Below are 25,338 nucleotides of genomic sequence, written 5' to 3' on the forward strand. Positions count from 1 at the left end.
CTAAAAAGAAAGGGGGGGCAAAGCAAGAGACACTTTTAAAACAGGGCACCAGATTTGTGGCTACCAAGGATGGGGGTGGGAGGAGGGAGACTGGAAGAAGGTCGAGAGGTATTAATGCACTTCCGGTCATAAGTCAAGTCCTGGGATGCGATGTCCAGCATGGCGTATAGTGACCACTGACTGCTGGACGCTGGACAGGAAAGCTGTGAAGAGCGCAGATCCTACGAGCTCTCATCAGAAGGGGAAAAAAGTCCGCCCTCCTTTTTTTTATCTGTATGAGATACAAGCTCCTGTGATACTCATTTAGAGTCCATGTGATTTCATTAAGCTGCACAGCTTATTAAGCTCATACAGCACATCGACATCTCAGCAAAACTGGGAAGCAGCAGCAGCAGCAACGGAAGGAGTCTGTCAGGGCACTTCCCCAGTGGCCCAGCGCTTCAGCCTGCCTTCCACTGCAGGGACGCGGGTTCGATCCCTGGCTGGGGACCTAACATCCCACATGCAGTGGAGTGACTAAGCCCAAATGCCACAGCTAGAGAGAAGACCGCCCGACGCAGCAAAGAGCCGGGGTGTGGCAGCCAGACAAATATATGCTTTTTAGAGAAAGAGTTTGTCGGACAGGGTGTCACTAACTCGAGTACCTGCCTCCTTGCTGCCAATAAAATGCAAAGAAAGAAAGTAAAGTCGCTCAGTTGCATCTGACTCTTTGCGATCTCATGGACTGTAGCCCACCAGGCTCCTCCGTCCATGGGATTTTCCAGGCAAGAGTACTGGAGTGGGTTGCTATTTCCATCTCCAGGGGATCTTCCCGACCCAGGGACTGAACCCGGGTCTCCCGTGTTGCTGGCAGACGCTTTACCATCTGAGCCACCAGGGAAGACCCAAAATGCAAACAGCACCAGATGCAGGCCGCCAGAGGCACTGAACCGCTGTCAGTCCTCATGCTCAAAATGTGATGAGCAGAGTGGTCTGGAAGCCCAGGCCAAGCTTGACCAGGCCCCCAGGATCTGCTGGACGCGAAGAACACACAAGAACTCCAGGGATAAGAGGCGCATACCTGCCTCCCATAAACCAAGCTGGAAATGCATGTGGAAATTACCACTCCTCCAACGTCAGACAGCTCCTTGTCAGACAGCTCCTTCCCGAAAAGACTTGCCTACACTTTCGGGGTGTGGCCTCGGGGAGTGGTTTATGCTCCACGGCAAAGCAGTCTGTACCATCAGCCTCCAGCAGGACACAGCACTTCACTGACACCAAGAGCGCGATGTCTTCAGCGGCATCTCCTTGCAGCCACCGCCCGCCTGCTGCCCTGAAAAGGTCCTCACGCCGAAGGGCTCCTCAGGGGGCTGGCGTCCAGATCAATGTTTGGAACCAGCCCTCAGGGAAATCACTAATGGCCTGCCCGCAGAAGCACACGGCCTGACGTTCAGGATGGTCCGTGAATGGCGAGCATCACAGCTGCACCAGGGACTGTGATGAGGAGAACCGAGGCCAGGGGTTGGGGTGGCGGACCGGCTTCTCTCGGGAGAGCTCCGGGCTCCGTCCCAGGCCCAGGTCTCCTCCTCTCTGCACAGAGAAGGACCCGCGTGGGCTCTGGTTCCCAGCAGCGCGTCGCCGCCCGCCGGAGGCCCCAGGAAGGCGCCAGGGAGCGCTCTGGCCTCCCCCACTCCCAGGGTCTCAGCTGGACACACAGCAGCAGGGACGCCGTGGGCACAGGGCCACAGTGTCCCGTCTCACAAGAACAGAGCGGTGGCGGGCTCTCGTCGGGGGGCGAGCGGGGGAGGCCTTGTGATCGCAGGCGTGTGCACAGCGCAGAAGCCAGACCACCGGTCTCTGGAAGGGACGGGAGAAACCTCAGCACTCACCACGCGGTGCGGCGTGTCACAGGGCGGGCACTCCCGTCTCACGGGCTCCCACGCAGACGGGCGCCCGGGCCCAACGCTGGAGGCCCGGCGCCAAGTGACGGGCACTGGGTCGTCAGGATTGCCTAATGCCCCCACCGCGTCCTCCGGGTGGGTAGGGAGGCCCCGGCGAGGTGCCGGCCTGTCTGAAACAGCGCTCCAGCACGAGCCGGCTCCGAGAGGAGCCGGAGCTGAGACGCAGCTGGGTGTGTTCCTGTGCCCCGAGCTCCCCTTCTGCTGAGGGCATCTCAGGCTGGCTTTCCAGCCCCCGAGTTAGAATAAACTTCCCGCCCAAAATGGACGTTCAATAAAAAAGAAGGTCTAGTCCAAGACAACAGCGAAGGCAGGACTCTCAGGTCGGACATCGCGGCCGGCCCCACACAGGCGGCCTGCACGGAACCGGAATGCGGCTCCCCGGGGTCCTTCCCCCGACGGGTGGGGGTGGGCACTGGGCCCCCGCTCTCACCGCCGGGCGTCTGAAGACCACCCAGAGGAGCGAGGCTGCAGACAGAGGTGACCCCTGTAAGAGGTGGTCAGTTAGGAGGCCAACCTCCAAGCGGTCCTGGGGGGATGAGGAGGCAGAAAGCCCCAGCGTGGGCCTCCCTGGCGGCTCAGCGGTAAAGAACCCGCCTGCCAGTGCGGAGTCAGGGGTCTGATCCCCGACCCAGGAAGACGCTGCATGCGATGGAGCAACTAAGCCCGTGCACCCAACTACGGGCCCACATGCTCTGGAGCTGGGGGTCAGCGACAAGAGAAGGCTCTTCACAGAGAAGCCTGGGCACCACAGCCACGGAGCGGCCTCTGCGACTAGAGAAAAACCCGTGTAGCCAAACACACATAAGGTGTTTTTATAAAAGAAAGCCCCATTGCCAGGGAGGCCAGAACGAGTGGCCGAGAGCAGGAGGGTGTGGCCGGCAGGCGGGTGGATGCCACCTCCTCCCCGGGCAGCGGACTTCTGCCCAGACCAGGCCAAGGTCACCTCGGCTCAGAGCCGCGCTGGCAGGGCAGCCAGCACCCTGTGCCACCGGTCACCCGCCCCTCACTGCCTCGCCCGCCTGGCTCCTTGCAGGTGGGCCTTCGCCTCTCACTCGGCTCAGACCTCCGGGTCCTGCCCCAGCCACCCCGTCCCTGCGAGGGAGCGAACGGTCCCAGCTCCTCTGTCCCTCCATTTGCAGAGCCAGGGACTGACCATCTATCTGCATGGCGGTTTCCAATTCCTCAGAGTCCGTGAGTGTTACCAAGGACTATTCAGCGGGTGTGGGGAATCAGTCGTCCAAGCCCCTTACTTTCCCTTCATTTCTCAATGTCTTACCATGAACATGCTCACGCAAAAACAGCACATTTTATTTATGACAACAAAAATCAATGACACAAGCTGAGCGAGCAGGGGAGAGCCTGGAGGCTAAAGGAGAGATGGCTGCAGCTGGAGAGACACTGAGGGGAGGTGGGGAGGGTCCATGGGGACGCCTGCCCCGGAGATGACCCCTCCCTGCTGAGAACAGGTGACCAGCACACAGCCCGAGAGCACGGCCTGCGTGTTCTCCAGGAGGAGCCTCTCCTCAGACCCGAAGGGCGTCTGAAGCTGTTTGTGGACGTCGGGGAGACACTCGGATCCTTCTTGACGCCTCTGCAAGGAAGCACGGTCTGACAGCAGCGAGTGACTTTACACCTGGATGATGCAACGGCGGGCGGAGAGAGCAGGGGGCCTGCAGTCTCACAAGTGGCTCCCAACCTTCCTGTAAGAATGTGCTTGGCCCCATCTTATGTAACAGTCTTTTTTTTTTTTCCTGGAAGGAGAACAGCATGAACTTTCCAAGTCTGCAGATGGCTCCAAGTCCTTCTGGGTGGTGAAATGCCAAGCGGATGGCGATAAACAATCAAGAATTTATTGAGAATGCAGGAGAGGGAAGAGGACCACAGAGATGAGCTCAGGGGACAGGCTCACTGCTCTGTGGGGACAGAGCTCGGGCCCCGGAGCTCTGCTGAGACCCTGCTAGGCAGCTCCAGCCAGGCGAGCATCGTCGGAGGACGCGGGGGGAGGGGAAGGGCCGGGCACCGTGGGCTCCCTCCATTCCTGTCGCTCCACCCAGGCCCCTGGTCGGAGCCCCTTGCCGAGCCTCAGTCTTCCCATCTGTTGGGGGGTTACAGGGCATCTGGGCACACAGCCGGGCACTACAGATGGCTCCGTATGTGTTTACAAGGCAGAGCTGGGCGCTGGAGAGAGCAGTGCCTTTAGAGCAAAGAGACGCGAGTTCAGATCCCGGCTCCGCGTTCATTAGCACGCGACTCTCTGGGGCCCGTTTCCACGTCAGGGAAACAGCAAGCGTGACATCAGCCCCGTGTGATGGTGCGAGACTCGTGGAGGCGAAGCCCAGGAGGAGTCCAGCGAGGTGTCAGACTTGAGCGGGGGCTTTCCGAAGACGGCGCGAGGCTTGAGGACACGCATTCCGTTTTTACAGGTGTGTTTGTGATCTCTTTTCCGTGACTGTCTTTTTAACACGACTGAGATCACCGTTTTATACTCTGGTTTCCCCTTGTACCGTCATATCCTAAGTGACTCTGTGTCATTAGGTTTTTTTGGTAAACGTCGTTAAAAATGTTTGCCGAACACCTCTTATCTTCTTAGGTATTTGTGTTTTTTTGGTAAGAGCTTTCATGGGATGTAATTCACAGATTATATAATCTGCTCTGTTAAAGTGTACAATTCAGTGGTTTTTCACTTATTTACAGAGTAGTATAACCCACCTTGTAATCGATTTTAGAGCATTTCCATCACCCTGAAAAGAAACCCCTACTCCTAGCTGTCACCCTCAGCTGCCCCAACCTCCACCCCTGCGCACGGCAACCATGAATACGCCTTCTTTCTCCAAAGACGGGCCTCGGCTGGACACCTCATGAAAATGGGATCATATCAACACACCTTTCGTGACTCGCTTCTCTCAGCGTAACTGTCTCAGGTTCATCAATGTGCCAGCATTTCCTCCCTTTCTATGGCCCGACATTCCTCTGTTTGGACACGCCACGCTTTATTTATCCGTTCACCAGTGATGGACATCCGGCTGGTTCCCAAATCTTGACTATTTTTTAGGAATAACGTTGTCACGAGTATTGGTGTACAGGTGTGTGGACACGTTTTCACTGTTTTAAAAACTGGAGTATAATTCATTTACAATGTTCTGGGTATACAGCAAAGTGGTTCAGTGATGCATATTCTTGTTCAGGGTCTTTTCCCCGATGGGCGATTAGAAGATGATGACTGTGGCTCCTTATGCCACAACACAGGTCCCTATTTCTCTATTTTAAATATATGACCTGTTAGTCCCCAGTTGCTTTGGATACATACCTCGGGATGGAACCGCAGGGTCATAAAGTAACAGGGTTTAACCTCTGAGTGACTGTCAGCCCGTTTCCAAAGCGGCTCCACCATCTTAACCTCCCTCAGCAGGCCACGAGGCTCCAGACTCCACATGCCCACCGTCTCGTCGCCTGTCCCTATCACAGCCAGCCGAGTGGCGGGGAAGTGCTGCCTCATCGTGGCTTTGATCCGTCATCATGTCCCCGACGACAACTAACGCTGAGCATCTTTTCGTGTGCTCACTGCCATGAGTATACCTGTTTGGGGAAACGGTATTCAATCCCTTGCCCATTTTTTTCAGGGAGGCTATCTTCCTATCATTGAATTACAAGCATTCTTTTCATATCTCAGATACAATTCCCTTATCGCACAGATGTTTTGCACGTATTTTCTCCCATTCTGTGAACTGTCTTTTCGTTTTCTTCCAAGTGTACTTTAAAGCACAAAAGTTTTTCCTTCTGATGAAGTCCACCATGTCATTTTTTTTATTTTGTTGCTCGTCCTTTTGGGGTCATATCTAAGAAACCATGGTCAAAGCCAAGGTCGTGAAGATTTACTCCTGTGTTTTCTTCTAAGAGTTTTATAGTTGCAGCTTTTACATTTAGGTCCTCTAGTTGACTTTTGTACACGGTGTGAGCAAGAGGCCCAACTTCCTCCTCTTGTATGTAGACACCCAACTGTTCCAGGGCCTCCCATGGGGCGCCAGTGGTGAAGAACCCGCCTGCCGATGCAGGAGGCATAAGAGACTCGGGTTCGATCCCTGGGTGGGGACGATCCCCTGGAGGAGGAAATGGCAACCCACTCCAGTGTTCTTGCCTGGAGAATCCCGTGGACAGAGGAGCCTGGCGGCTACAGTCCACGGGGTCGCAAAGAGTCGGACACAACTGAGCGACTGAGCGCACACACGCATCCAACTGTCCCAGCAGTGTTTGTCGAAAAGACGCTTATTTTAAGTCTTGTAATAATAGACCAGGCCACTGCTGGGTCCGCAGGGCACAGGCAGACTCTACCCCCGGCACCGCCCGCTCTCACGTCTCAACCTGCCTCGGCCGGTCGGCCAGCGCGGTGTGCTGACAGCAGGTGGCCTTAACACACAGGACACCAAGGCGAGGGCCGAGCCCACGGCCACTGCAGACGGGCTGGGGCGTCTGCCATGAAACCAGAGAAGCACAAGCGTGAAAAGTCAGGACGCTCGTCCAGTCGTCCAGCATCTACCCCGTCGGCGGGAGACAGCAGAGAGGCCACCACACACACGAGGACAGCACCTACGAGCCAGAAGCCGCTCTCACCAGACGCCAACCCGCCGGCTCCTCAGGACCGGGCAAAGGAGCCTTCTGCTGTTTAAGCCAGCGGGTCTGTGGCCCATTGTGGCAGACTAACACAACGGCCGTTCAAATTCCAGCTCCCAGACCAGCCATTCCAAACGCATCTCCCGCCGTGCACCGCAGACGTCAGGCCGAAAAAGACTTTGCTGTTTTCAGAGCGTGCCTCCATGCCCGTGTGGAAGTGGCTCCTCCAGTCCCCTTCAACACCTTCAAGGGTCAGTTTAAAGTCACCTAAAGTTTTCCCTGAACACCCCCTCCACCTACCCAGAAAGCATGACCCTCACAAGCAAACTGCCACGGTGCTTGGCGCTGTCTCCCTGACACACGAGGGGAGCGGTCTTCCAAGGCAGAGGGGCTGCTGAATCAGCTCGGGGTCTCCACACCAGAATGAGGCCCGGCACGAGACACTCAGAAAGAGTTCACGCGATCGGGGCTCTGCGGTCGAGCGGACCCCGAGTCTTCAGGCGCTCGGAGGCCCCATCGCTTTCTACCCTGGTGCTGAGTTCACACCTGCGGCTCAGGTACCACCCGCTGCATCGTCCGCACGTGAAGAGGAAGCTGACCCCACCCCAGACTCTGGCGCCCGTGCTGACTTCTGCGCTGACACAGAAAACACTCTCTGCTGTCCTGCAGGCCCCACTCACAGGTGTGTCTTCAAATTTTACTTCAAAGTTAAAATGGTTAAAACCCAGCCACCTGGCAGTCCAGGGGACTGCCTGCCTGTAGGGAACATTCTCTTCTTAGCTGTTACTAACTCCCTTCACTCCCTTCACTGCTGCTCCCGAATTGCAGGTGCCCTGATTTCTGCACAGAGTAAGCCCCTCTGGTCTACACTCGGTGGAAATGCTGCTCCTTTCCTAGAAAACCGTGCCGGCAGGGGCTTTTGAGAATCATCCCGCCCAACTGTCTTACCCTATAAACACAGGAAGTTCACTCATTCATTCAGCAAACATGTTCAGATCTCTTGATTTGTGCTAGACATGAAACTCTACCAGGGGTGAGAGCTGAGCAAGACAGGATAATATGAAGCTTGAGCTCTGCCCTGGAGAAGCTCACAGGTTGTGTCGCCAGCGTGAGATGCAAACTGGCCCAGAGTTATATAAAATCGCAAGCTCTGGGAACCTGCTGGAAAGTCTACCTGATGGCATCTTATCTAGAGGCACTCAGAGGCAGAAACAAAATTCCAACCCTGGTGTCCCAGCTCTCAGCACAAAAGTCCCTTCCCAGCGACGGCGTCAAAAATAGCCACGAAACATCCTCCCCCAACCTTGCTCTGTGGACGGGCCTCCACCGCCTGTGGGCTGACTCACTCTGCCCATGGAACACTTGCAAACTTGACCCAAGCAGAGACTTGGAAAGCGTGTTGTTGCTCTCTCATTGCCCTTGAAACGCTGCCACCCTGATGCCCCGGGGGACGTGGGGGGAAGGACAGACCAACAGCCTGCCAGGGGCAGACACTCGAGGCCAGCAGGCCCCGGCCGGCTGCCTGCCCTGTGGGGGGAGCAGCTGACCAGAGACGCACAGAGACACCCACGGGGCCCAGCACAGGCTGCCAACCAGAGACCTCGTGACACGCTGCCCCTGCAGACGCGCCAGGGGCCACGGCAGCCCTCGCAGCATAAGCCCAGCCCAAGCGCCAGCACCTCCACACACCCGAGCACGCCATCAGGGCCCGGGAAGAAAACAGACACCAAGCGCTGAGGCCGCTGCAGACGGGGCTGAGAGCCGGTGGGTCTGGGTGCGCTGACCCCCAGGCCCCCTCCCTAAGGGTCGCTCGGTCCTCCAGCGGGTCAAGGGTCACACCTCCAACATGGGCACAGAGGTTTTCACGTGACGTTAACGAAGCATCGAGTTTGCTAATTGCGGGTTATCTCAGAGAGAACCGCACCAGCAACAGCTTCCCCACGACTCTGTAAAGCGAGCACCCGTAGGATGGATGGTTTCGCGGTGTCTGAAATCTCACAGAAATGGCTCTAACTGCTAAGTAACTAGCCCGGAGGTGCCTGCGTCAGGGGAGGGAGGTCAAGACGGACGTCAGGAAGGTCATCACTCGCACGCGGGGTGCCTGTGACCGATGCTGGCGGGAGGGTGGAGTGACTGTGGTGGGTGACAGACGAGCCCACGGTGGTCCCAGAACCCACCGGGTGGGCGCTGGGGGAGCCCAGGACGACCCACACGCTCACATCTCGTAACCGGTGCCAGGCACTGACCCCACGGACGCCCAGCGTCTGACTCTACGACCACCCAGGGGAAAGGGGCCCCTGTTTAACCACGAGAAGACTGGCTCTCGGGTCCAGGGACAGCCTCCAGCCCCACCCCAACGTGTGAGTCACACTGGTTCTGGGTCTGCATCCAAGGCCTGCTGTTTGGTCTCCCATTGCCAAGGTCTACTACTGTCCACGGCACCATCCTGCCGCGCGGCCCCAAGACACCAGTCTCCCCTGAAAGATGTCTCGGCACCACGGACTGAACAGCATGAACACAGCTAAGTGCCTAGAGCACCTAAAGGCTGTGTTTCCCAAGTAGGACCCCCTCTTCTCTCCTCTGGCCACGCAGACAGCCCGGGGCAAACCGCCCTGCTCAGATCAGGCCGGCCTGACCCGAGCCCCCGGCTCCCTGCTCGGGGTCCTCCCCCTCCATCCCATCTTCCCTCCTCCCCACTCCACGTGGAGCCCTCCCAGCCCACATCCTCTGCTGCTCTGTTTCTCGAGGCTCCTGGGCTCCCCGGGCCCCACAGCGCCCCTGGGTCCTACGTCGGTCTCCTACATCTCCCTGAGGTTGGGCTGCCCTGGTCCTCGGCCTCCCTGGTCTCCGCAGAGGCACCCACACGCTTCACACCACTGAAAACAGGACTGCCCAGACAGAGACATGGGGGCGGGCATCTGGGGGCAGCGCAGAGCAGCAAGGCCCTCTGAGAGCCTGGCCGCGGGCGGGGGGTCTGAGAGCCTGGCCGCAGGCGGGGGGTCTGCTTGAACGCCTCCTGGGAAAGCCGCCCAGCGGTCTAAACCCACAGCGGGACGGCACGGGGCCGAAGGATGCCAGCCCCCGGGGCCCGTGCTCACCCTCCGATGCCATCCTCCCACTGCAGGCGATGCAGCTGGCACTGAGCCTTGGGGTCCCGGGCTGCCCCCACCTTGAGGGGCTGGGGAGTGGGTGACCCGCCGTGCTTTCCGAGTAAGGGGGGACGTTCACGTCCCTCGGCACTCTGAGGTCCACAAAACCCACCCCCTAGAGCCTCCACCACCCCCAAGAAGCCCCGACGGCTGGGGAGAGCTGCCGCCGCTGAGGATCCCCTCGTGCTCAGCCCCGCCAGCCACACGCTCAGACACCCGGGCCCCCAGGGGGACAGATGGTTCTGAGCTCCCGCCGAGGGCGGCCCGGATCTCAGCGCCAGGGACACGCGTGTGCACCAGGGGCCCGAGAGCAGGGCTGAGAAGCACTCCCAGAGCTCGGAGACCCAGGCCCTCCTCTGGTCAGCCCCCGAGACCCGCTTTCCAGGGGCTGTACCCCACGACCCCAGATACGAGAGCCCTGAAGGGCTCAGGGGGTCCCTTCTCTCTGTCCGTCCTGCCCGTGGCGCCTTCTAAGGACTCTGCTCAAGGAAAGGAAGGTCCAATTCCCCTTCACCCTGACGTCCCCTGAGGATGCAGTTCCCGAACCCTTTCTCCTTCCTTCTGCTCTGCTGTCCTGGCCACCCTCCTGCCCTCTTCCTTCCCAACGCTGACAGAGTGGCGACTCCACAGTAAGAGCTCCTCTGAACCTTTTTGCAGAAGGTGAGGCAGCCAACCAGTCCACCCTACAGGAAATCAGTCCTGAATATTCACTGGGAGGACTGATGCTGAAGCTGAAACTCCAATCCTTTGGCCACCTGATGCGAAGAACTGACTCATTGGAAAAGACCCTGATGCTGGGAAAGACTGAAGGCAGGAGAAGGGGATGACAGAGGATGAGATGTTGGATGGCATCACCGACTCAATGGACATGAGTTTGAGCAAGCTCCAGGAGTTGGTGATGGACAGGGAAGCCTGGCATGCTGCGGTCTATAGGGTTGCAAAGAGTCGGACAGGACTCAATGACTGAACTGAACTGAATCCGCCTCCCCACCTCCACCCCAGCGAGCAGGCCTGTGTCAAATGAAAGCGCCACCCCCAGCGGAAGACTTGGCTGACCCTAAATGTGGGACAAGGGTCACGCTGTAATCTCAGCTGCAGAGTCACACACGAAGGGCCGTTGGCAGGAGAAGGGCCGTTCGGTTGGCACTCGGGGACAAAGTGCGGCCGGATGGGCATCTCTACCTAAAAGGTGCTGAGCAACGCACAACGGTGGACAATGGCTGCCTTTCAGGGAGCGGCTTATTCTGCAATTTTTTTTGTCTTCAACTCCGCTGAAAAACAAAGCCCGACTTGTATCCACAGAACATTCTTATAGCAACTGGAAAAAAGTATGCCTTAACGAAGCTGTTGGAAAAATCAACTGCGAGAGTACTGCAAGAACAGCAGTGGCCTTTCCTCTCGCCATCAAAGAGATCTTTGCTATTCGAAGAGTCTTAAAAAAAAAGCCCAGAAGAGATGCCCTATTTAAAAATCAGGCAGTTTGCTGCAACAAAGGCGGAAACACCAGGAGGAGGACCGGCGGCTCCATCCACGAGAAAGGAACTTCGGGAAATTCTTAAAATAGGCAGGAGAAAGCTGAGGTAGGGCTGGAAGGCAGTGATGGGATTAAAAATCATGTCACTGCCATATAACACAGAGTAAGGACCACGGCCTCCGTGTTTAGGTGGAGATATCAGGAGCCCACTCAGAGAAGTCTAAGGCCCTTTCTGATTCTTGTGGTGGGGAGACAAAGGGAGACAGGATTCCTCTCTTGCCTTCAGGAAACTGACCGCCCCCCGTGTCAGTATTTCACTGGGGAGGTTTGCCGGCTGCCCCGCTGCGCCCTGCTTCCCTACGGGAATGCTCCAGCGAGGTCCCGCAGCCTGGTGGTCCACAGGTCCTCGCCATCAGAGAGCAGGCCCGGCGTCCCTGGAGGGGAGTGAGCTGAAGGTGTGCTATGCAGGGGACCCCACGTTCCCTGTGCACCCAGGGAGACCCCTGGGAACCCTCCATCACCACCCGGCAAGCTCCGTCCCCAGCACCTCGAGGGGCTGACTCAGCCCCTTTGTCTGCACCCTGCATCAGGACAAACACCTCCCGCCAGCTGAGCTCAAGCCACAAGCCTGACTGCACGACTTTTGGGCCTGAAGCCGGTCCATGGCTGCCCACCCCCCAAGGCGCAAACTCAAGCCCGTAGCCTGCCCGTGGCCGGCAGGATCCCGAGGCTGGCCTCTCCCCTGTCTCCAGCTTCCCGTGGTTCCCGGCCCTGCACATCCTTCTCACCAGAGCAATACCGCTCAAGGGTGCTGGCTGGCAGGGTGAATGGGAGCCTGTGCTCTGCTCACCAAACCTCCCGCCGAGGGGCCGTGTCTACCCTGTGCAGCCCTTTCTCTAATTCGCGCCATGCCCGGCCGTTGTCCCGTCTCCCGGTTAGTGTTGTTTAGTCGCTCAGCCGTGTCTGACTCTTTGCAACTCCATGGACTGCAGCCCGCCAGGCTCCTCTGTCCGTGGGATTCTCTAGGCAAAGATACTGGAGTGGGTTGCCATTCCCTTCTCCAGGGGATCTTCCAGACCGAGGGACTGAACTCAGGCCTCTGGCATCGCAGGCGGATTCTTGACCACTGAGTCTCCAGGAAGCCGCCCCGTCCCCGGTCGAGGTACCCCCACATTGCATGGTAACCGCCTCCTCTTCCTCAGACGCAGAGATCGTCACCACTGTCTCCCCACCCTGGTGCCAGCTCCCTGGCATCAGTAAACCAGCGACTCCTGACTGGCTTGTTGGGCGGAAGTGTGACCACAGCTGAGTGGGAAGAGGGGACACACCCAGAACTGGGCCCCTAGGGCCACGTTCAGGGACGAGTAAGGGGTGGAACCTAAGGGATAGGACACCCTTGACTACACAGAGATCCAACCAGTCCATCCTAAGGGAAATCAGCCCTGAGTGTTCACTGGAAAGACGGATGCTGAAGCTGAAGCCCCAATACTTTGGCCACCTGATGCAAAGAGATGACTCATTAGAAAAGACCCTGACGCTGGGAAAGATTGAAAGCGGGAGGAGAAGGGGACGACAGAGGATGAGATGGTTGGATGCAATCACTGACTCGATGGGCATGAGTCTGAGTAAACGCCAGGAGTTGGTGATGGACAGGGAGGCTTGGCGTGCAACAGTCCATAGAGTCAGACACCACTGAGCGACTGAACAAGGGGTGGGATTTGGTTGGCCCTGGGGACATGCCAACCAAAGGCAGCGATGTGGTCACGCCTAGTCACACAGGTGGTAGGAGTTCAGTGGGGAGGGCTGCGAGGGACCGGGAACAGCAGGGGCCCCAGGGAGGCAGACCCCCCCCCGAGACACACAGAACCCTGGGGAGCGCCGCCCAGAGCACGGTGCCCACACCCTACGCAGGGGGCACACAACCCGGAGAGCAAACCGGAGGCAGGGGGAGGACACAGACAGGAGCCGATCCAGGGGAACGGGGTCTCAGAGGGCAGTGGGTCTGGCCAGATGGCGGAGGCTCCGCGCCCCACGGTCTGCACCCGGCTGGCCGGGAGGAGCTCCATCTCCAGAGCCCCAGGTGCCAGACCCAAGGGGCTGGTGGCTGATAGGAGGACGGTACGAGGGCGGCAGGAAGGGAGGAGTGTTCTCCAGCCTTTAAATATATCCCAGCTCCCGGCAAGCGCTGCTTCTTCTTCAGGTAAATTTGCATAGGTGGGAGGAAGCGTCCTGAGACGGCTCTGGCCACAACTCCCAAGGCAGATGCCGAGGGCCTCATAGAGATGCGGTCAGCATGACCCAGGGCAGAGCAGGGCACGTCGGAGAGGGAGGAGGTGGAGGCCTCGGCTTGTGGACTCCAGGCTCACCAACAGAGGCCAAGGCTCTGAGCCCACAGGGAGCTTCCAGAAAGAACGCCGTGTCACCTCCTTCAGAGGGAGGCCAGCCCCCGAGAGGAGGCAGGAAAGGAGGTGGGCCTCAGGGTCCCAGGCTGCGGGGTCCCTGCAGGGGACCCGGATCTGGAACTGTTTCAAGGGGGAGTCAGCCGGGTGTCTGCACCAGGTCCCCGGCCAGCAGAGGAACGGCGCTCTTTGAAGCGGCCTCCCGGGGACCCCAGCTATCGTGACAATGAACCAACAGGAAGGGAGCCTGCTCGGCTCCGTGGTGGTGGGGTGGGGGGCTCCCCAGAGACGGAGCGCGGGCTGGGCACAAGGAAGCCCCCTGCTCGGAGGGGAGACGCAGGGCACCCAGGCCTTTATCCCACAAGGGTCTGCTTCAGACTGCCCGGTCAGCCCCAGGCAGACGGGCGTGACGCGTCCATGCCAGGCCCTGAACACCCAGGAGGCCTGCAGCCGTGCGATCACACGTCTCTGCAGCCCTCCTCATCTGGCGGAACCAAGGGAGGACTTCCTTGGAGCCAAGCCATCCAACAGGACGCTGCATTCGTCAGACCCCTGGGGCCCCGACGCTGCTGACCTGTCAGCCGTTCTGGGGGCCCAGGATGGCTGAGTAACTTCAGAAGGTAATTCAAAGCTGCCCTTTAGGCGGACTGAGAGGTAAACTGAATCCCAAGGCGTGAAATACCATCCCGGGGCACGAGAGCCATGACAGAGCAGCTCACGTCCCACCCGGACAGTTCCATGACCCCAAGAACACCATCAGGGAAACCCTGCAGCAGAACCAGGATTTTAAAAATTCCAAAGTCCCAAGTCTCGATAAGGCAGCCAGTCCCCAGGGCCATAAGAAGGTTTGGGGTTTCAGAACAGATCACATTTTAACCTGCTGCCAGCAAACAATTAGTAAGAAAAATGACCCTGTTAGCTTCCCAAGCGGCTCAGTGGTTAAGAATCCTCCTGCAGATGCAGGAGACGCGGGTTTGATCCCTGGGTGGGGAAGACCTCCTGGAGGAGGAAATGGCAACCCCCTCCAGTGTTCCTGCCTGAAGAAGCCCATGGACAGAGGAGCCCAGAGGGCCACCGTCCGCGGGGACACTGCTGAGCATGATCACAATGAGAGATCCTATCGCTCCGTTCGGTAAGGAGCGACCTTCACCCTAACAAAAACATGCAAGAATGTATCAGGAAGACAGTCCCTGGACGGAAGTCTTGTTTTGCTTACTGGAACCAGAGGAATGTGGACAAAATCCAGCTGGACCAGCTCTTAAAAGGGTTCACAAGGACAGCACCTGCCTCGCGGGTTGACTGGAAGATAAAACTGAGATCACATCTGAGAGATGCGGCCTGAGGCCAGAGCAGGCCCGAGACCCACTTCGTGGGAGCCCATTCTGCTGCATCCTAAGGACGGTCAGTGTCCGCCGTCGCCATAAGGCTCTGCCACCAGGCAAGCACCAACCCGCCTGGGCGCGACCAAGAGCGGGCTTTCAGCCTCGGACTCACAGTGACTAAGACCCCTCTATCAGGCGCCGTCTGTAAGGCAGGGGCTTCTGAGGTCCCTAGGGCCTCCGTGGGAAAATTTTTAAAAAGGAGCGGAGAGAAGGGACATTTGGTGGTATTTTCCCCGAGAATCAGAGCACAGAAGACTCTGAGCTACCCGGGGGTAAGACCCTGGAGGACGCTCCCTGGAGGACGCTCCCTGGAGGGCGCTCCCTGGAGGGGCGGGCGGCTCCGCTCCAGAAGCAGCAGGCTTGTTGCCCACCCGCAGGAGGGCAGGGCGGTCAGTCTGACAGAGCGGCTGGGCCCAGGCGCAGAGATGCGGCCCCACCGGCGGGCACAGACTCTGCCCTGAGGCGCCCCCGGCCCACCCCCACTCGGCCTGGCCTGATCCCTCGGGGACCCCAGGATGCAGCAGCGTCTGTCACCGCAGGGGCCTCCAGGACCTCCCGAGGGGTCACGACTGGTGGGGATGGGTTTTAGAGGTCCTCCACCCGGGGGTGCCGACCCCAAGGGAGGTCACGAACCCGCATCATGTGAGAGGCTGGAGACGCAGGCGGCAGGGGCGGGGGTGGGGGGCCTCTCTGGCAAAGCCCGGAACCCAGCGCGGCCCCCACCCACCCCATTCTCATTCCCAGCAGGAGATAAACACGGACCCCAAGAGATTTAAACACAACTGGCGGAGGCGGGGTGCCGTCTCCAACTGGAGCAAAAGCAAGGAGGTGGGCCCAAGGCCACTGGGGTGGAGACTGTGAGGCCAGTGCAGCTCAAGGAAGGGCGGCCCCGTCCCGTCGCAAGCCGGGGGGCTCTGTCCCGCTGACCTCCAGTGAGGACAGCCCCCCTCCCACGAAGGAAGCCCCCAAAGTCTGAGGCTCAGAATCACCAAGTGCACAAGCAGCATGTCTTCTTTGCGCACACTGAGCAAATAGACGGGCCGTGCACCGCAGGGCGGCTAGAAGCTAAAGCCACAGTGGGCCGCTGCGAGCCAGAAGGGCTGCTAAGGACGCCCGACCACCGCCCCCCCCGCCCCGTCTGACACCCACCCGCGCCCTCCAGCGCTCTCCTCCAGAGAGCTGTAAGAAAGACAACGCCAGACCTTAGGACCATTAACCGCCCACTAACAGCCGTTTATCCGGCTGCCCCGGAGCTGTGATTCGAAACCAGGTCTTCACAATCCGCGTCTCTGCCCTCTTGTTTTTCTCGTCTTGAATGTGCAGCTACCTGGACTACACACACCTTGCTGAAACCGGAGGAGAAATTTTATACCTGTGCTCGGGTTGGGTAACGACTGAACCCGCGAGGGAGACACAATCCTGCAGCCCACACCACAGCCCACACCACACGTGGGCCTCGGGGGACCAGAGGCCTGTTGCAGCAGGTAACACGTCCGCGGATCAGGAGCGCTGACTGGTCGCCAGGCCAGCTGGCCCCAAATCGTCTCCTTCCCTGAACAACACAAACAAGCAGGGTTTTCCCCGGTTCATGCGCGCGGAGGGAAGTGGCAGGAGACCAGCTGTCTCACTGTGCGTCCTCCCAACGCCTGTTTCTAACAGCAAGACATAATCCCTGATGGGAAATGTACCAAGTAACTGAGCTGGCAAGAAGTCAGGAGACAGGCAGACCCCCTTCCTTCTCTGACACACGAATGATACCCTCTGAGGCTCACAGTCAAACCGGACAGAGAACAAAAGTTACTATTTATACACATCATTTTGATTTTATCTGATCAGGTGGTTTTCGGTCACTGTTGGGTTGGATTTTAAAGGCATGTCTGCTCAACAGGAAATCAACTCCAGCACAAAAAAATAAAGTCCTGTGAAAACCACCATACGGTAGAACTCACATCCTACTTGTCGTATTTGAAATAGAACTCCTGCTTCTTAATTTTAAAAAAGATGAAGCATAAGCCTGTTAGCCTGCTGGGCTCAATGTTAAAACGGCCTGTGAAGTAGGTCATGGAGAGAGTGGCCTCGCAGGAGCTGCACAGCAAGGGGGAGGGGGCGTGACCCCCTGCCGCCGCTGGGGGCCACCCTCAGCATCACCGGGGGGCAGGCTGACCTGGGCGCGCTCAAGGGTCTCCAGTACCGGCAGAAGAGGTGCTGCCCGTCAGCGTTGACCAGGTGAGGGAGGTCCTGGTAGGGAACGTTCTGCGGGGTCAGCCTGGGGGGACGTTCCTCTGGCATTCTGAAAGGATCTTCAGGTGCTGGGGAAGAAACGGAATGGTGCAAGGTCAGAGCGATGGCAGAACAGAGACATCAGGAGGGAAACCTTGTTCAGAGTCACTAACGTTTTTTTAAAGCAGTTTTTTTTTTTTTTTAAACAAAACCCTTCCATTTCAAAAATTTTACAGATACATATATTTCTTAAAACTGAAAACCCCGTTTGTTCTTAAGAAAAATGCTCACTTTATCTTTTAACTGCCTCATTACAGCTTTCTTCCCCCCCTCCCCATCTGTGTTTATTTTAAATCATTTCAGGAAACTTCATCTTAAAGACTATTTTAGCTGTAATCAAGTGGCGATGATAGCTCTGTGGGCATAAAGACCCAGCTGCAAAACACCCATCCATGCTAAAACCCCCAAGGAAGTTTCACAGGGGCGCGGTCACGGGGTGGATGACGCTCCGGTTAATTCCTTCTGCCCGAAATTCTAAAGGTGTGGCCACAAACCTGTCTGCATCACGTCCGGGCTTCTGCGGTCCCCCAGCACACAGCCCCGGGCTTCTGCGGGCCACCAGCACACAGCCCCGGGCGTCAGGGCCAGGCCAGCCCGGGCAGCCCCCTCATCTAGGCGGGGGGCGCCCCCCACGCTCCCCCAGCTTCCCAGCCAGCGCCCTGCCCCAGATCCCGCCTGGCTTTAGGAGCGCGGAGCCCAGAGCTGCCCCCCCCGCCCCCCCGCCGTCTGCGGGCGGAGCCACCCAACGCTAGCCCCCCATCACTCTTCCTAAACAAACCCCTGCGGCTGGGAGAAGGGTTCCCAGGAGGCCGGCTCCCGCTGCCCCGGCTGCCAGGGCACCAGCTCCGCGCGCCCAGATCCCCACCCCCGGACACGCACGAGCGCGGGTCCCCCAGAAAAGTCAGCCAGGCTCCCCCAAAAAACTTTGCCGCCTGCCCGCGTCCGCCGGCGCCGGGAGCGCAACCCCGCCGGCAGGGCTGCCCGCGGGGGACGGACACGCGGACACGGAGTTGACGGCGGCGACAAGTTGGTTCGGGGCCGCCGCCAGGGAGCGGGGCGCACGCGCCGGGCACACGCAGACACGCGCGCGCTCGTGCACACGCGCACAGGGGCGCGGGAGCCCACGCCGAGCGCGGGGACGCGGGGACCGCGGGACGCGGGGCGGCCGCACCCGGGGGACAGGGACGGCTCGGGGCGGGGACGCAGGCAGTTACCGGGCCACGAGCGCCGAGTCCTCGTCTGCGGTCGGGACCGAGAGCTGCGCGCCGCCGCTCCGGAGACAGGGCGCGGCGTCCGCGCCGCCACTTATCCCGGCTCCCTCCCGGCGGGGGCGGCCGGGGGTGGGCCGCGGGGGGCGGCGCCGGGCCCACGTGTGCGGCCGGCTGCCCGGCCGGCCCGCCGTGCGCTCCTCCCCGCCGGCCGCGCCCCCGGGGTGGCGCCCGGGGGACTGGCGCGCCCCGAACGAACCGGGCTGCGGGAGGACACGCCACACCCACGCGCGCACACACCTCGCGCGCACACCCGCGGCACAGACACGCATGCAGGAGCGACACAGGCGCCCGGGCGTCCCCCCTCCAGAATCACACACGTGGACACCGCGCACACACTCAGTACACGCAGATATACACACCCAGATAACACGCAGAAAAAGGAACACAGAGAGGCACTCTGACACAGACACCCCCGCAGACAGACACACACCCTCAGTACACGCAGATGGACACACAAACCCACACAACATGCAGAAAAAGGAACAGAGAGGCGCTGGGACACAGACACACACACCCCACACAGTCAGACACAAATAATGGCTGGGGCGCGGTGGGGGGACGTGGCACCACTTCCAGGAGGTGGGGCCAGGCCGACAAGGGCAGGCCTGGCCCCAGAGACCCTCCCTGGGGGACACACAAAACCTCAGGGTCAGGTGCAGGCCAGGGACGGTCTGAACACCCTTGGGTGCAGCTGTCCACGGGGCGGGTGGGGGTGGGGTGGGGGCAGCTGGACCAGAGCCTAGATCCCCCTGGGCCCAGCACCAGCTCCGGCGCTCGCCCTGGGAGCCCTGGTCTCCTCACTGGCAGCCCAGGACAGGACCTCTGCCCCCAGGACGGACAGGTGTCCCCTGCTCACAGTGACCTCTCCCGCATCCCTCCCTCGGTCACAAACATGTTGACACCACAGCAGTGTTGAAAAGAGCCACTGTCCTCCAGAGTCACACGGCCCATGTGTGGGGAGGCCCCGGCTGCTTAAGGCCTACGAGCTAACTTACACAACAGCTGGGATGTGAGCCCTGCCTGGTGGCAGGTCACAGGCCTCTGACGGAGCGGGGCTGGCCAAGCGACAGGCCCCAGGCAAGGCCAGTCCTGGAGGCGGCCATGTCCAAGCAGGAAGCCAGGGGCTGGCACATGGCTGGTACCTGGACTAGAATTCATTCCAGAGCCAGGCTGGGGTCCGAGGGACGTTGTGGGGGACCCGAAAGCATACCAAGCCCCCTTTAATATGAAGTCAAGTAAAAGTCGCTCAGCTGTGTCCGACTCTGACCCCATGGACTGTAGCCCACCAGACTCCTCTGCCCATGGAATTCTCCAGGCCAGAATACTAGAGTGGGTAGCCTTTCCCTTCTCCAGGGGATTTCCCAACCCAGGGATCAAACCAGGTCTCCTACATTGCAGGCAGACTCTTTATCAGCTGAGCCACCAGGGAAGCCCAAGAATACTGGAGTGGGTGGCCTATCCCTTCTTCAGCAGATCTTCCCGACCCAGGGATTAAAGCAGGATTAATCCGCCTTCGTTACAGGCGGATTCTTTACCAGCTGGGCTACCAGGCAAGCCCCCTTTTACATAGCTGTTTCAAAGTTTGCAGCTCCAGCATTTCAGGACTTCACATAGACAGTGTGAAAGGCTGGGGGATAGTTGTTCACAAAAGTCCAGTGGAAATAGGGGTTCAGAGCTTGGAGAGGGCTTCCCGGGTGACTCAGTGGGAAAGAGTCCACCTTCGTGGGCTAGGAAGATTCCACATCTAAGCTGCTAAGCCCATGGGCCACAGCTACTGAGCCTGTGCTCTGGAGCCTGGGAACCAAAACTTCTGAGCCTGGGTGTCACAACTGCGGAGCCCATGTGCCCATGAGCCCTGGAGCAAGAGAAGCCGCTGCGGTGAGAAGCCGGCTCACCACGACCGGAGAAAGCCCACGCGGCAACAAAGGCCGGACAGTCAAAAATCACTAGTTTCTCCTAGACTGCTTACCAACATAAACGAGGGCGTGGGGGTGGTCGGGGGGGGGTTCTCTGGGGGATGGGTGAGATTGTGCTGTTCTGTATCGGCTTTTTTAATTAAGCTTTTTATTCCGAGAAAGTTGTAGCCTCATATTCAACTACATAAATGTAGATTCGATTCAGAAATAATAGAGATGGTGCACACCCTTTGTTCCAGTGAGAAAGTCTTGCAAAACTCTCGGGCAGCAGCCCGAGGGGGAGGTGGATATTGACAAACCGCACAGCCTTCCAGCCCCACAAAGGCCCCTGCGCTCACACCGTCCTCTCTCCCGTCCCGATTCCCTCCATAACCCCTGGCAGCCACTTTAAGACCTTCTCCAACTGTAACATTTTGTGATTTCGAGAAGTTTTATCCGTCGATTTGCACAGTGTGTGACCTCTTCGGACTCACTTTTCCTCAGCGTTTCCAGGTCACCGTGCACGATCCGACGGCACGGACGTGCCACGTTGCTCAGCGTGAACGGCATCTGGGTTGCTTCAGTGTCTGGCTACTACAAATGAAACTTCTGTAAATATTCATGCATGAATGTAAATCTTTATTTCTCTGGGATAAATGGGAGTTACACTCCTGGGCCCTGTGGAAGTTGCCTGTTGGGTTTTGTAAGCGATTACTCCGAAATGTGTTTCAAAGCAGAAATGGTTGTGCCATGTCTTACTCCCACCAGAAACACACTAGAGATTCAGTCTCAGCATCCTCCATCAGCATGCAGTGTCTATTTTTCGTTGCTGCTTTGCCATTGTTAGATATGCAGTAGTATCTCATTATGGCTTTAATTTGCATTTGTCTGATGGCTCATGGTGGGCTTCCCAGGTGGCTCATTGGTCAGGAATCCACCTGCCAAAGCAGGAGACGCAGGTTCAATCCCTGGGTTGGGAAGATCCCCTGGAGGAGGGCATGGCAACCCAGTCCAGTGTTCCTGCCTGGAGAATCCCGTGGACAGAGGAGCCTGGCGGGCTACAGTCCATGGGGTCGCAAAGAGTCAGACATGAATCAGTGACTAAACGACAATAACAAATAACTCACGCTGCTGATTACCTTTTATGTACTTATTTGCCATCTATATATCCAGTTTATTGAAATGCTCTTTCATGGCTTTTGACGTTTTCGAATTGGACTTTTTGTTTTTACTGTTGAGTCCTGAGAGTTCTTTATATATTTTAGACACTAATCCTTTGTTGGATATGTGATTTGCAAATATTTTCACTTGTGGCTTGTCTTTTCAACCGTTAGCATGGTCTTTTACAAAGTAGAAGTTTTTTATTTTTATAAAATACAATTTACAAGTGTTTTATTTTATGGGATGTGCTTTTGCAAGTCCAAAGTCCTTTGCCTGGTCCCACATCTGAAGATTTTCTCCTGTTTTTCCCTTTATATTTCACATTTCAGGCTCTCATCTAGTCTGGGCTAACTGCTGTGTAAGGTGTGAGATTAAGATCACAGTGTTTCTGTTTTTCCTGTTGTCCAACTGCTGCAGCACAGTTTGCAGAACAGGCTGCCTCCCCCACGAGCCTTGGGTTGCTGTGTGTCCTTTGCCAAACCTGTTAGATCTATTTCTTTATTCTCTATTCTGGCCGATTTCTTTATCAGCACCTCCTAGTCGTCAACATTGTATCTATTGATTCCTTAAGTCTTAAAATTGATTCCTCCTACCTTATGCTTATTTATCATTTTTTAAGCTAAAGATAAGTTCCTCTACCTTTCAATGGACTTTTTTGAACAGTCTTGTCTATACCTGTAAAAATTCTTGGCAGGGTTTTGATAGGAACTCTGTTAAACATGTGTATCAGTCTCCTGATGATTGACATTTTTGCGATGCTGATTCTTTTAATCCACATATGTAGCTCTTTCACCTCTCTCGGTGTGGTATGGCTCTCAGTTTATGAGTTTTGTACATGCTTTGTCACATTTACACCTTTCTTTTTTCAAATAATTGTAAATGTATTAAAGTTAAAATTAAATGTATTTTAAATTTTGGTTTCTGTGTGTTCACTTCCAGTGACTGGAGATACAGCTGAGCTCTGGGTGTGGACGCTGCGTCCTTTGGCCTTGCTGAGCTCGCGCATTAGATTCAGGGGGTGTTTGTTGTCGTTTGCTTGTTTTTGTAGCTGTCTTGGGATTTTCCGTGTAGACTGTCGTTACATTTTAAGTGAGTTTCTTAAAGGCAAGAGTTGAGTCATTTCAAAATAAATCCTTTTGGGAACTTCCCTGGTTGTTGTTCAGTTGCTCAGTCATGTCCGACTCTTTGCGACCCCATGGACTGCAGCACGCCAGGCCTCCCTGTCCCCCAATCCTGGAGTCTGCTCAAACTCCTGTCCATTGAGTCAGCAATGCCATCCAACTGTCTCATCCTCTGTTGTCCCCTTCTCCTCCTGCCCTTAATCTTTACCAGCATCAGGGTCTTTTCAAATGACTCGGCTCTTTGTATCAGGTGGCCAAAGTACTGGAGCTTCATCATCAGTCCCCCAAATGAATATTCAGGGTTGATTTCCTTTAGGACTGACTGGTTGGATCTCCTTGCAGTCCAAGGGACTCTCGACGATCTTCTCCAACACCACACTTTGAAAGAATTAATTCTCCGGGCCTCAGCCTCCTTTATGATCCAACTCTCATACCTGTAGGTGATTACGGGAAAACTAAAGACCTTTGTCAGCAAAGTGATGTCTCTGCTTTTTAATACGCTGTCTAGGTGTGTCATAGCTTTTCTTCCAAGGAGCAAGCATGTTTTAGTTTCATGGCTGCAGTCACCATCTGCAGTGATTTTTGGAGGCCCGGAAAACACAGCCCGTCACTGTTTCCTCGGTGGTCCACCGGTTAAGGCTCTGCCCTTCCAATGCAGCTGGTGCAGGTTCAAACCCTGGCCAGGGAATTCAGGTCCCACATGCCACGCAGCCAACAACAGCAACAAAACAGAAGCCTGCTGACCTCTGTTTTCCAGTTGGTGTACTTAGAGCATTTACTGGAAGGACTGCTAACTTGTTTTCCGTTGTCTCTGCTTTTCGTTTTGCTATCTTTTTTCGTGCCCTCCTGTGCGTTACTGGAACAGGATCTTTTTATAATTCCATTTTTACTTGTCTATACTGTGTTTGAGGTCTCTGTATAAACTCTCAGCGGTTGCTCCAAGACTGGATATACACGTGTGTATACACACATAGACGCACACACTCACACACACACGGATCAAGGCTGCTGTCATTTACCAGTTTTACTGAAATATAGAAACCTAACGTCTCCTGATGTCCATCCACTCTCCCCCGTTTATACTACAATCGTCAAGTATTTCCTCTACATACACCGAGAACCACATCAGACTGTTAGGAGTTTTGCTTTGCTCGTCAGATATCATTTAGGAAACTCAAGAGGAAAAGTAAAACCTATTTTATTTCCTCACATTTTTGCCCACCATATTCTGTATCCCTTCCTGGTAGTCCAGGGATCGTTTTTTTTTTTTTTTTTTTTTTTATCATTTTGTTTCTGTTTAGAGAACTTGCTGTAGCCATTCTTTGAGTGGCTATACTCAAAGAATGGCTCAAAGACCTATGAGCCATTCCCCATAGGTCTTCTGGGGAAAAAAAATTCTATTAACATCCCTTCATTTGAAGATGTCTTGATTCTCCCTCATTCCTGAAGGGTATGTTGCTGGATGTCAGATTCCGGTTCACAGTTCTCGTCTTCCAGCACTTGAAACAGGGCATCCACTCTCCTCTGTCCTCGTGGAATCTGAGGCGATATCCACTGCCGTTCGAGCTGTGCTTCACTCACACGCGCACGTCATCTCTCCCACTGCTGGCCGGCCTTTTGCCTTCAGTTCTTAGAAGTTTGCTGAGAAAGTGTCTTAGCCTGGATTTCTCCAAGTACGTATCATCTGACGTTTGTTCAGCTTCTCGGACGTGCACCTTTCTGTCTCTTGGTGAATCCAGCGCGTTTTCAGCCTTTATTTTTTTCAACCCCAGCATCTTCTCTCCTCTCTTGCTGGGACTCCGATGGCATGAATCTTGCTGTTGTTCAGTCACTCAGTTGTGTCTGACTCTTTTGCGACCCCATGGGCTGTAGCCTGCCAGGCTCCTCTGTCTGTGGGATTCTCCAGGCAAGAACACTGGCGTGGGCTGCCACAGGGATCATCTCACGGGAATCCGAAGGTGCTGCGAGGGGAGAAGGCCAACAGTCTGACACCACCGTCCAGGAGTCAACCAAGAGGCCCGACGCGTGACCAACAGACCTGACCACGAGGAGGTCACGTGCGCGCCTGGAGAGAACCCAGCTCACGGGTAATCAGGGCAGAAGACAGCCTGAGCTGAGCTAGGAAGTGAGTGGAACACGGGTGAGGTGGTGGGTGGAGAACAGCTTCGGGATGTTTTCAGCAAACCAGAGGCAGTGCAGCAGGGGTGAAGTCGACGACTGGGGGCCTGGCAGCCTGGACTCGGAGCTCAGCGGCGCTGACCTCGGTCACACGACTTGGGGCAGGTGGTTCATGGGGGCTGAATGGAGCACATAGTGAAGGTCAAGGACTCAGTACCTTCCACTCTAATGTCTCACCATTTCTAAGTTGAGGCACACATGGTCATGTGTGAAAAGAGCCAGCGTGGGCTTCCCTGGTGGCTCAGGGATACAGACCCTGCCTGCCAGTGCAGGAGACCTGGGTGCACCCCTGATCCGGGAAGACCTCACACGCCAGCACCTCTGAGCCTGTGCTCCGCGACAAGAGAAGCCCCCACGAGGAGAGGCCTTCACACCACAACCAGAGAAAAGCCCGCACAGCAACGAAGGCCCAGTACAACCAGAAATGATAAATAGAACTATTTTTAAAATGCTGATGAGAACCAACAAGTTATCAGGGAA

General features: G+C 56.8%; 1 protein-coding gene across 2 annotated transcripts in view; it reads right to left on the reverse strand.

The window, feature by feature from the left end:
* Window positions 1-18,634, reverse strand: part of MGLL (monoglyceride lipase) — an 89,501-nt gene extending 70,867 nt beyond the window's left edge. The window contains exons 1-2 of one of the 2 annotated variants that reach the window (XM_027523747.1): window positions 18,447-18,634; window positions 17,117-17,261 (exon numbers count right to left, since the gene is read on the reverse strand). In XM_027523747.1, the coding sequence (XP_027379548.1) occupies window positions 17,117-17,241 (125 nt within the window). In that variant the 5' untranslated portion in view covers window positions 17,242-17,261; window positions 18,447-18,634. Of the gene's footprint in view, window positions 1-17,116; window positions 17,262-17,726; window positions 17,891-18,446 lie in introns of those variants that run through there. The other variant, XM_027523746.1, reaches the window with a different exon arrangement.
* Between the last annotated feature and the right edge of the window lie 6,704 nt (window positions 18,635-25,338).

Source organism: Bos indicus x Bos taurus, chromosome 22 (genome assembly GCF_003369695.1).
Source record: "Bos indicus x Bos taurus breed Angus x Brahman F1 hybrid chromosome 22, Bos_hybrid_MaternalHap_v2.0, whole genome shotgun sequence".
NCBI classification, from domain to species: domain Eukaryota; kingdom Metazoa; phylum Chordata; class Mammalia; order Artiodactyla; family Bovidae; genus Bos; species Bos indicus x Bos taurus.